This window comes from Malaclemys terrapin, chromosome 2 (assembly GCF_027887155.1).
Source record: "Malaclemys terrapin pileata isolate rMalTer1 chromosome 2, rMalTer1.hap1, whole genome shotgun sequence".
In the NCBI taxonomy this organism is placed as follows: Eukaryota; Metazoa; Chordata; order Testudines; family Emydidae; genus Malaclemys; species Malaclemys terrapin.
Genome location: NC_071506.1, coordinates 9,925,447 through 9,937,629, shown reverse-complemented (window position 1 = coordinate 9,937,629; position 12,183 = coordinate 9,925,447). Strand labels below are relative to the sequence as shown.

Genomic DNA, 12,183 nt, shown 5'->3' with positions numbered 1-12,183 from the left:
GCTGCCTAGCACTAGTCAGAGATATTAGCATCTATTTGTCTGACACACATTGGCATTCTCTACAGCTTCACAGTCATGGCTGGAACAGTATTTAGCTACCCACTTTGGCATTTATTTATTTTTTGGTATTTTAACAGGCTACAAAATTAAGGTGCATTTTTATATTACTGATATTATTTATTATTTGTCTTACAATAGTGCCTCAAGGACCCACCTGAGACTAAGCCCCATTGTGATAGGTACTCCGAAGAAGTGAGGTTTTAACTCACGAAAGCTTATGCCCAAATAAATCTGTTAGTCTTTAAGGTGCCACCAGACTCCTTGTTGTTTTTGTGATAGGTACTGTACACATAGGAAGAGACAGTTCCAGTCCCAAAGAGATTACAATCTAAATAGATAGGATGACCAATGGTTGGAGAATGGAAACATTCCTTCTATTTCACAGATCCAGCATTGAGACAGAGAGAGATTAAAGCCCCCAATTCAGCAAGGTACTCAAACACTTAAACTACTCATGTGCTTAAATTTATGCACATGTTTAGAATACCTGATTTCCTCAATCCCATTCCAGTGCTTTAAACAAAAGATTGCCTTTCCTCTTAGTCAAGTCTTATCCATGATGGTTAACACTTTTTCCTTAGATCTTATACTGAATACCATTTGTATTTAAATTACATGGTTTCATATGACTTCACATTATTCTTGTATTTGCCTGAAGCAACAATAAATATGAAATATATATTTTAAAAACCTAGGGCAGAGGCAGGCAAACTTTTTGGCCTGAAGGCCACATCCGGTTTTGGAAATTGTATGGAGGGTCATTTAGGGGAGGGGGTCATGGCCCGGTCCCCCGCCCCATCCACACCAGCTAAAGCCGCGCTGCCCAGATGGAACCAGCCACGCCGTTGCCACCATGCAGCACAGAGCAGCGGGTCAGGCCGGGCTCTGCAGCTATGCTGCCTCAGAAGCTTGCAGCCCTGCCACCCAGAGCATTGTGTCGGCAGCAGAGCGAGCTCAGGCTGCGGGGGAGGGGGAACAGTAGGGAGGGGTCAGGGACTAGCCTCCCGGGCCAAGAGCTCAGGGGCCGGGCAAGAGGGTCCCGCGGGCCAGATGTGGCCCACAGGCTGTAGTTTGCCCACCTCTGACCTAGGGTGTCATTTACATGAATCTCATCAAAACTTTTTAAAACTCAAAACTGATGTTTCTTAATGACAAATTACAGGCAAAACTTACTTTGGTATTGATGGTAAAGCTCTTTCACCTTCTGCATAAAGAGAAAAAAACAAGGTTAATATTTTATTTACATGTTATTGATGAAATTCTCTGTACAATATTTATACACATAAAATCCTGTCTCATCATAATAGCCTCTCAGGAAAACCATCTTCTGAATCGAAAGATCATTCTATATTCTTATTACAGCAGCATATCACACATCATCATCTTGTTAACAGGCTATACAGAACTTCTGATTGAATCTCATCGATATGGTTTACAGTTTTTCCTCAGAACTTTAGCCTTTTTTTTCATTATTCAGAACAGAATTTAACTCCGCCAAATCACTGCAGAAATGACAGTACTGTAATTCCTTCCTCTATTAATGAACATTTTATTAGATACACTTAATACACAAGTATAGATGAAGAAGCTATTCAAAACTAATCTGAACCATCCTAATCAGTACATAAGAGAGATTGTAGGAAGCATTATATTAGCTAATATAGCATTTTGTAGTATGATTTATTATTTGGACTGTACAATAAAGTGACAGCACCTGCTCAATAGCTAAAGTTAAGTTATAATGATAATCTAAATCCAATTTTCAAACTCTCCTCCCAACCTCTCCAAAAAAGAAAATATACTTCCTGAAAAGAATTCTAATTTTTTAGCTAATAATATCACTAAAATGCTTGGGCCTTGACAAACTCAATTTTTTTTTTTTTTTTTTTTGCTGACTGTGATGAGAAGTGTCTTTTATCATAGGATCTTTGTGGGAGGTTAGTAGGGAAGTTACAAAGAATAAAAACAATCTGTGATACTTCACACTAAAATAGGCAGGAAAGGAGATAACTAGTGGTTGTTAAAACAGAACTATAAAAAGGAGTCATTGGAATACCGAGGAAATGGCTTTCAGGTGAAAAGGAAGAGGAAAGTACCACAGGTTCAGGAACCAAGGAGGATGTGGGAACGGGCTATCTACTGTATAAAAGAGATTCTGTAAGTTCAGGACTATTTGTTTTTCCCGGTCTGAAGCAAATGTAAGTTTTGAGCAGATGAAAGAAAGCTCCAGTTTTGCCTCCAGGTACCTTAGGATGGGGTGGAGAAACACTGTGCACACAGATATATGTGCTCTGAAATGGCAGTCTGAAATATTTTGTGTCTCCTTGGCTCTACACACAATTATAGTACCTGTAGCTAGGGCTTTGGCTACACATGAAAACAGCTCTATATTACTGTATAAAGAGGAAATTTTACATTATTTTGAATGTATCTTCTCAAGCTGACTCCAGGCATAGGTTAGACAGAGTAGAATATGGGAGGAAACACAAAGGGGCAGGAGTTTGGGAGGGGGCATGGTGTGGGGTCAGTGGTCTGAGAGGGCCAGAGATTGGGGCTTGAGGACTGGATGGCATAGAAGCTGTGCTGCCAGTTTTGGAATTGGGAGTGGGGTGGGGAGGGGGATCTGGGAAAGGCAGTGTATGGAGGAGTGACAGGACATTGGCAGAGCATAAGAGTGTGGGGGGATTGAAGGTGGCTTGGATGAAGGTGCAAGGGAATGATGGTGAGAGAGAGGGAAAGAGATTCTTAGTCATGTTCAAGTCAACATTTATATATCTTTAAACTTGTAAGCACTTAAAATTTTCATTGTGGATAAAAACCTGCCTATGCCCATCTTTTTCACTCCACTCTCCTCTACCCTCAGATCGTACCCAAACCATAACCCTCTGCCCACTTGCTCCTCCTACACCTGCTAAAGTGTATAGGATGGGTACCTTGCTTTGAGAGGCCTCAAAAGATCAGTCAGAGTTTGACTCCTCTTTCAACCTCAATTCCCCCCCCTCTTTTTTTAAAAACAAGGTTTCCATTTCCAAACTCTAAAGAGTAATGGTAATAAAACGTATAGTAATTTTAAGAACTCTCATTAGTACCAGAGTAACATTGAACAGAACTTGTGCTCTTATCCCCTCTGGACTGGTTTGGGATGGAAGCGCAATGGGGACTGTATGCTCAACCTTGGGGAAAAGGAAGGAGCACACTGTACCTCTCTAAAGCAACCTCCTAATTTATGCACAAATTAGCACTATCTGGATGCACAGACCTTTGTTGATGGAGGATCACCAACAAGAGGGGAGACAAACAGGAGAAAAAGAGGAGGATCTTGAATGATATGCCCCTGAATGTCTACACTGTCAAGAATCAGAAGCAACATCACTGTTTACAGTATTGAAAAGACTGAACTGCACTGCAATGCGGTTAAAATTGCATTTCTTTAAATATGAATTGATCACTTCAGGTAAGCCCAGCCAGGCTGGTCTTGACAATATGAGACAAAAGCATTCCTGTAACAACTGTAAGATCGTAAGTACTTGTACAGCTCTGGAGTACTTGTGGCACCTTAGAAAATAACAAATTTATTTGAGCATAAGCTTCCGTGGGATACAGACTAACATGGCTGCTACTCTGAAACTTGTACAGCTCTGAGATCTGAAACATGTCACTAAGAACGGCCCATTGCAGAGGCGTTCAGTTTTCATTTCAAGAGCTGAGAAACAACTATATTATAGAACCATAGAATATCAGGGTTGGAAGGGACCTCAAGAGGTCATCTAGTCCAACCCCCTGCTCAAAGCAGGACCAATCCCCAACTAAATCATCCCAGGCAAGGCTTTGTCAAGCCTGACCTTAAAAATTTCTAAGGAAGGAGATTCCACCACCACCCTAGGTAACCCATTCCAGTGCTTCGCCACCCTCCTAGTGAAATCGTTTTTCCTAATAGCCAACCTAAACCTCCCCCACTGCAACTTGAGACCATTACTCTTTGTTCTGTCATCTAGTACCACTGAGAACAGCCTAGATCCATCCTCTTTGGAACCCCGTTTCAGGTAGTTGAAACCAGCTATCAAATCCGCCCTCATTCGTCTCTCCTGCAGACTAAATAATCCCAGTTCCCTCAGCCTCTCCTCATAAATAGTGTGCTCCAGCCCCCTAATAATTTTTGTTGCTCTCTGCTGGATTCTTTCCAATTTTTCCACATCCTTCTTGTAGTGTGGGGCCCAAATTTGGACACAGTACTTCAGATGAGTCCTCTCCAATGCCGAATAGAGGGGAATGATCACATCCCTCGATCTGCTGGCAATGCCCCTACTTATACATCCCAAAATGCTGTTCGCCTTCTTGGCAACAAGGGGCACTCTGTTGACTCATATCCAGCTTTTCATCGACTGTAATCCCTAGGTCCTTTTCTGCAGAATTGCTGCCTAGCTACTTGGTCCCTAGTCTGTAGCAGTGCATGAGACTCTTCCGTCCTAAGTGCAGGACTCTGCACTTGTCCTTGTTGAACCGCATCAGATTTCTTTTGGCCCAATCCTCTAATTTGTCTAGATCCCTCTCTACCCTATCCCTACCCTACAGCGTACCTACTACTCCTCCCAGTTTAGTGTCATCTGCAATCCACGCCATCCTCCAGATCATTAATGAAGATATTGAACAAAACCGGCCCCAGGACCGACACTTTGATACCGGTTGCCAACTAGACATGGAGCCATTGATCACTACCCATTGAGCCCGACAATCTAGCCAGTTTTCTATCCACCTTATAGTCCATTTATCCACCCCATACTTCTTTAACTTGCTGGCAAAAATACTGTGGGAGACCATATCAAAAGCTTTGCTAAAGTCAAGGAATAACATGTCCACTGCTTTCCCCTCATCCACTGAGCCCGTTATCTCGTCATAGAAGGCAATTAGGTTAGTCAGGCATGACTTGCCCTTGGTGAAACTATGCTGACTGTTTCTGATCACTTTCCTCTCCTCGAAGTGCTTCAAAATTGATTCCTTGAGGACCTGCTCCATGATTTTTCCAGGGACTGAGGTGAGGCTGACTGGCCTGTAGTTCCCTGGATCCTCCTCCTTCCGTTTTTTAAAGATGGGCACTACCTTAGCCTTTTGCCAGTCATCTGGGACCTCCCCCAATCACCATGAGTTTTCAAAGATAATGGCCTATGGCTCCGCAATCACATCTGCCAACTCCTTTAGCACCCTCAGATGCAGCGCATCCGGCCCCATGGACTTGTGCTTGTCCAGCTTTTCTAAATAGTCCTGAACCACTTCTTTCTCCACAGAGTGGTCACCTCCTCCCCATACTGTGCTGCCCAATGCAGTAGTCAGGGAGCTGACCTTGTTCGGGAAGACAGGGGCAAAAAAGCATTACATACATTAGCTTTTTCCACATCCTCTGTCACTAGGTTGCCTTCCCCATTCAGTAAGGGGCCCACACTTTCCCTGACCACCTTCTTGTTGCTAACATACTGTAGAAACTCTTCTTGTTACTCTTAACATCCCTTGCTAGTTGCAACTCCAATTGTGATTTGGCCTTCCTGATTTCACTCCTACATGTCTAAGCAATATTTTTATACTCCTCCCTGGTCATTTGTTCAAGCTTCCACTTCTTGCAAGCTTCTTTTTTGTGTTTAAGATCAGCAAGGATTTCACTGTTAAGGATTCCATCACCCTCCCCCAATATTCAGTTTAAAAGCCATGTGTGCGTAACAGACACATTAAAAGATCTTTCAGGTATATTTGGATTTACCACAATTTAAACTTCATTTACATCAGAAATGAAATAATTTTCAAAGCAAAAAAATGCTCTAATAAAAAGCTTGTCAAAAACATTACATAAGAACAGCCATACTAGGTCAGATCAATGGTGTGTCTAGCCCAATACCTTGTCTTCTGACAGTGACCAATGCCAGGTGCTTCAGAGGGAATGAACAGAACATGTAATCATCAAGTGACTCATCCCCTGTCACCCATTCCCACCTTCTGGCCAACAGAGGCTAGGCCAGGGACACTTCAGAGCATGGTTTTGCATCCCTGCCCATCCTGGCTAATGGCCATTGATAGACCTATCCTCCATGAACTTGTCTAGTTCTTTTTTTGAATCCTGTGATAGTCCTGGCCTTCACAACATCCTCTGGCAAAGCGCTCAACAAGTTGTGTGAAGGAATATTTCCTTTTGTTTGTTTTAAACCTGCTGCCTATCAATTTCATTTGGTGACTCCTAGTTCTTGTGTTATAAGGAGTAAATAACACTTCCTTATTTATTTTCTCCACACCAGACATGATTTCATAGACCTCTATCATATTCCCCCCTTAGCTGTCTCTTTTCCAAACTGAAAAGTCCCAGTCTTATTAATCTCTCCTCATATAGAAGCTGTTCCATACCCCTAATAGTTTTTGCTGCCCTTTTCTGTACCTTTTCCAATTCCAATACATCTTTTTTTGAGATGGGGCAACCACATCTGCACTCAGTATGAAAGATGTGGGCGTACCATGGATTTATATAGAAGCAATATGATATTTTCTGTCTTATTATCTATCCCTTTACTAATGATTCCCAACATTTCGTTCGCTTTTTTGAGTGCCACTGCACATTGAATGGATGTTTTCAGAGAACTATCCACAATGACTCCAAGATCTTTCTTGAGTGGTAACAGCTAATTTAGACCCCATCACTTTATATGTATAGTTGGAATTATGTTTTCCAAACAATTAGTGTGATACAATAGATAAGTGAGTTAGAAGATATTTTGCTATTCTGACAGTAGGATGAAAAAGTTCAATTAGTACTTGAAAATGAAACATTTCAAATGACTGAATAATGAACACAATTATTTGGACAACTTTCCATCTTATTAAATTTTGATTTGAAGTATTTAAGATTGATTTTGATTTGATTATGATCTCTTCAGAAAGGAAACAAAGAGGAAATAATGTTTGAATATAAAGATTGGTTTTGGTATATAGGCATAACCAGCTACATGCTTCATCTATTCATGTATTTCTCCATAGTGTTTCAGAAAGAGTCTTTGAGCAGTTTGTTAATCAATTCAAAATTGCCAAACTGATATAGTAGCTCAAAAATTCAGTCACAAGCTTTAGATTTCAAGAAAGGCACTGTACTGCTTTAACCATTTAGTGCACCATATCATGAAGATGCTAACAACTTAGTTCAAGTCTTCATCATCCGGCTCCAGGTTTTCTGCCGCCCCAAGCGGAAAATAAAATAAAGTAAAAAAAAAAAAATAAAAAAAAAAGCCGTGGCAGCACGGTCACGCTGCTCCGCTCTTCGGTAGCAATTCGGCGGCAGGTCCTTCGCTCCAAGAGGGACTGAGGGACCCGCCGAAGACCCGGACATGCCGCCCCAATAGCGGCGGGAGTGCCGCCCCTTGATATTGGCCGCCCCAAGCACCTGCTTCTTCAGCTGGTACCTGGAGCCGGCCCTGTCTTCATGTCTTTATAAAAGTCATTTAATTTATACTCGTCTTCCATAAATTATTAGGTTAGCCTATTTCACTTGATTTAGCAAAATATTTATGAAATAACAGGACAAATAAAAAGTAGAACTCTACATTTTCAGGCTTTAGACAAAACTACTAATAGTGCTCTCTCACCAAATACAAATTTACAGCTTCTCGATAATTTATGCATAGTGAGACTGTTAATATTCCAAAGACATGGCTTTCTTCAGTGATCTAGAGTGATAATTTGTAAGGACCCTTGCCATAATGAGCCACAAGGGGAAAAAATGTTCAAACAAGAGAAAAGACCTAATGAGTTAGGAGCCAAAGTGGCTACAAAGATTTTTTTTCTGGCATAGTTCATATAATCGAAGCTCATTTCAGGAGAAGGCTCTTGGAATTCTGGATCCAGGTTGGGGAAGAGCTCTTACTGTAGAAAGTTTTAATTAATATTTCATGAGGCTGAATATTGCCATGAGATTTAAAAACACCTCAAAGAAAAAACCCAGTTGATCTTACATGACTAGGAAATGGTGTAGGTCAGTTTGCATCAATGAAGCCAGGCCTTTTTGAAGAAACTTGCCAAATATATATTCTATGTGAGGTATTCTGATGTTAGCATATCGAGAACAAACTTACATACAGTAAGCGAAGTACAGTAAGGCATGTTGCTTTAAGAGTAGCGCCTTATCTGAATCATTCATTACTCATTTGTTTCAGTTAAGATATACTTACAAGTACATCACATAGATCAGTGCAAATCACTGTCACTCTTTCTAAAGTAAACTTTTATAGTTGAGTATGCTTTTAAAGCTACAGCAATTTGAGGAAGAAAACAAATGGTCTGAAAAAACATCTTTCTTGCACAGACGGTAACAGCTAAGGTATTACATGGTGCTTGCTGGCAGTTATACAGAAAAAGAGCACGCCAATAAATCCCACAAAGACTGTATCATTCTGATGTTTTAAAACCACTAAGGATCAGACTAAACACAGCATTTTTTCCCTTAGAAAGTATATGGTTTTATGGCTTCCAACTGGGGCTAAACCTAAATTAGACTATTTTTGTGCTAGTATGTCATTGGGTTTAATCTCAAATTTAACCCAATGGGACTGTCAGTATTTGGATGACAGACACCCAAGAAACACTCAAGGTGTTAGTGGTGACTTAGTAGGTAATACTCTCCCCTCTCAGCTGTTACTGAACCAGCGCTGTATGGGAGTGTGAAAAGCTGTTATGTTTCATTTGAGAGGTAGAACTGAGGCCTTGGCCAGTAGCTGTCGCTAAGGATCCACTGAACTTTTTGCAAGTCTATTAATTTGTAAGGATGCTTGCAAGAGAGGTATTATCCTGTTTCTTGGTCGTATTTCTTTCCAGTAGCTCTATTCTACCTACTGAAGTGTTCCCTATAGTTTCAATTTAGTGAAGTTTTTTCCTTCATTTCCTGTTCTAAGCTATTCTGTTGTGATGCCACATATAATGTTCCAGCACAGACATGGCTGCATTTGCATCACAGGTTATTATTTAACATTTATATTGCAGTAGCGCCTAGAAGCCAACCACTGTAGGAAATGACAATCCTTGCCCTAAGGAGTTTATAAACTATAAGACAAGACGTAACAAGTGGATGACACATACAAGCGGGTTAGGGTCAGGGGAGAAAAAGAAATGGGGTATATGGTGAAAAAATAATAGGATATGTGCAATTCTTAGCCAACCAGGGGCAGTAAATCACAATTCACCACCTGCCTACCCAGTATGAGGTTGCAGTTAACTATAGGCATTCAGGAAGAGGTGAGTTTTGAGGACAGACTTTGAGAATATGGTGGCTGTTTTATGGACTTTGGCTGTGAGATTGGGTGGCAGCATGGGAGAAAACACAGAGGGATTTGAGAGAGAAACAGAAAATCAGAATATCAAGGATGCATTATTGGTAGAGTCAAATCAGGAACTGATTACTTCGGAAGCCTGTAGATCAGTCAGACAGGAGCAAGGCTCAGTAGTGAAGGGCCTTAAAGGTAATGTCAAAGAGCTTATGTTTGATGTGAAGGAGAACAGGGAGTCAGAGCAATGAGCCAGAAAGATCTTGGCAGTTGTGATATGAATTGATTTAACAGGGAGCAATGTGGTTTGTGTCATGAGTTGATGGAAGCCTGAAAAACAGCCTTGGCAGTCTGGAGAGACAGGAAAGGCCGAACCTTTGAAATAGAACCTAAGCAGAAGGGGCAAGACTTGGACAGGGACTGGATTTGTGGCTCCAGAGAGAGGGCAGTGTTAAAGAGGACACCCAGATTATGGACCTGCGTGACTGAGAGCATAGTGGTGATGTGGAGAAATTGGGGTGAGGTAAAGGCTTGAGTAGGGGAAAGATCAAAAGTTCAATTTTGGCCACAATGATTTAAAGTTGACATGTGGACATCTGAAATAACGTTGCATGGTCTGGAAAGGAAACTTTTGGGGCTGGGAAGTGGCAAGAAATCTGAACTTGTGGTGTTCAAGGGGGGAAAAGAATTGTGAACCTTGCTTGGGAAGAAGGTTGGAAGGCGGGAAAATCAGTTAGGGATGGCAAAAATTGGACCTTGATATGGATGGTGGGTGTAGAATTTATACTTTTGGGAAGAGAGGGGTTGGGAACCTTTTCTGTGGTTGGAAGAGAAGGAAGTAGAACTTGAGGGATTCAAAAGCAAGCAGCTGTTTGTCTTGAGGTGAAGGCCAATTGCACAAGAAGTCAGAATATACAAAGCAGAAGCATTCACCGTTAAGAATAAAGTTATCAATGCACATGAAGAATAAGTTATATTTAATCTGCATAATGGCAATAAGTAATTGCTTAATAGTCACATCTCTCAAGCTAGAACAATTAAATGCTGTTCCTTTAGGGAGTAGAAGGGAAGAGTGCATGGAGTTTTCATAATCAGGCACAAGTAGGACACTTCTACACATACCACTGAAGGACTTGGATTGTCTCAACAACCCTACATCATTTGAATAACAATAGACAGAAAAACAGTTGCAAAAAAGAAGTGAAAGTCTGCAGGTTCTAAAACCACATCTTAGTAACAAAACTCAGAAAAGTGTGTGGTATCTTAAAATGTAATTTTCATCCTGACAGAATCCAAGCTGATCTGACAGATAAGATAACAAAATTGTTTGAACAGGAGGAAGGGTTCAAGTGGGCAGATTCACTAATAAGGATACCAACAAGTGCAAGTGTTTTTAGCATCTCTGTGCATCAGTGTATGATTTACCTCATATTTGTAAATCTGCCTTGTATATTTACTCAGATAAAAGTAAATAAATTGAGCAAAAGTCTCCTTTATTTAATCCTTAAGAGACTTTCCCAGGATATGTGATAATAAATTCACACTTTCTTAAAAAACATCAAGTTTCTGTCAAGGAGAAATGACTAAAATTTTAACTTGACAGCATGCTGAGATAGCCATACGCTTACCTTGAATGCAGCTGAGACTGCTTACAGTCTCCCCTACCTCCATTTTGTATTAAAACAACTGATTCAATTTGGTATCAAAATAAAGCAGAGCAAGTGTTCTGTAGTAACTATATTTTGTGACAAAGGCCCACAATACACCAAGGCTAATAAATGAAAATGGAGCAGTTTATGAGTACCTGGGTGGAGGAGAATTTTTATTTTCACCGTATTATGAGTCAGAAACCCTTCTAATTATCCCAGGTCAATTTTCATTTGGATGTTAAATAAAGAATTGGATTTCAAGAAATAGTTCCTCATTAGATGTGCCTTTAATTACAATTTATTTTCTATCATTTGCAGATACCTTTATAATAGTGTAAAGCAATGACTGGTGGAAACCTATCTAAATTATCCATCATTAAGTAACCTTTTAGATGACGATATCTACTAACAGTTTTTTTTAAACAATAACAATCTCCCATATTTCCTGATAAAAAGAGAGCAGGTCCCCCCCACCCTTGAGTAAGACTTTGTTGCTACCTTGCATTTACTGTTTAATTTTCAAGTAGTATATCAAGAATTGGACTATCACAAAGTAAATTCTTTCCTGAATGAAATAACATCTTACCTTTCTGAGGCCTGATAATAAAAGACTGAGTGGCTCCGTTCACCAGTCTGCAATATCCATCTATCAGGTCAGCCATATTCTCTGCAATGGTTAAGGATGGTGCTGTCACTGTCAGAGGCTAAGAAAAAAAACAAACAAAAAAAACAAGGCACCAACAAGAGAGGCATTATTTGGGTCGCAAGCACTGAGCAGAACAGCTGTGCCATTGCATCAGAGATTTGTACATACTTGAAAACATTAAACAAAGATGTGGGCAAGAGTAAAACTAAATACATCAGATTATTAGCAGCGATTATTTGTACTCTGGTAGCACCAATAATATACTAAGTGCCACCCGCATCCATAGGAGGACATAGTAATGCAACACATATTAAAATATTTCTGCAGAGGAATATCAGACCTAATTAGTACCCCCTAAAGAATAAGGTCTGAAGATGCAGCAAATTAAAACTTTTCTCCTAAATGAAAAATTAACCTGGTCTTATTTAAGTGGTTTCTCAGGCTAGCCTCTAGTGGCCAATTGTCCACATTAAAAAAAAAAAAAAAATCAACATTTAAGTCACAATCTTGACATATTTTTCTTCTGCTGTGGAAGCTGTTTATT

At 40.3% G+C, this 12,183-nt stretch overlaps 1 protein-coding gene across 5 annotated transcripts in view; it reads right to left on the bottom strand.

Annotated features, from left to right (window-relative positions):
- PTK2 (protein tyrosine kinase 2) overlaps positions 1–12,183 on the bottom strand; it is a 349,972-nt gene that overhangs the window by 114,374 nt on the left and 223,415 nt on the right. For all 5 annotated transcript variants that reach the window (XM_054017938.1, XM_054017937.1, XM_054017936.1 and 2 more), the window contains 2 exons: positions 11,580–11,697; positions 1,234–1,264 (listed from right to left, as the gene is read on the bottom strand). In XM_054017938.1, the coding sequence (XP_053873913.1) occupies positions 1,234–1,264; positions 11,580–11,697 (149 nt within the window). The remainder of the gene's footprint in view (positions 1–1,233; positions 1,265–11,579; positions 11,698–12,183) is intronic.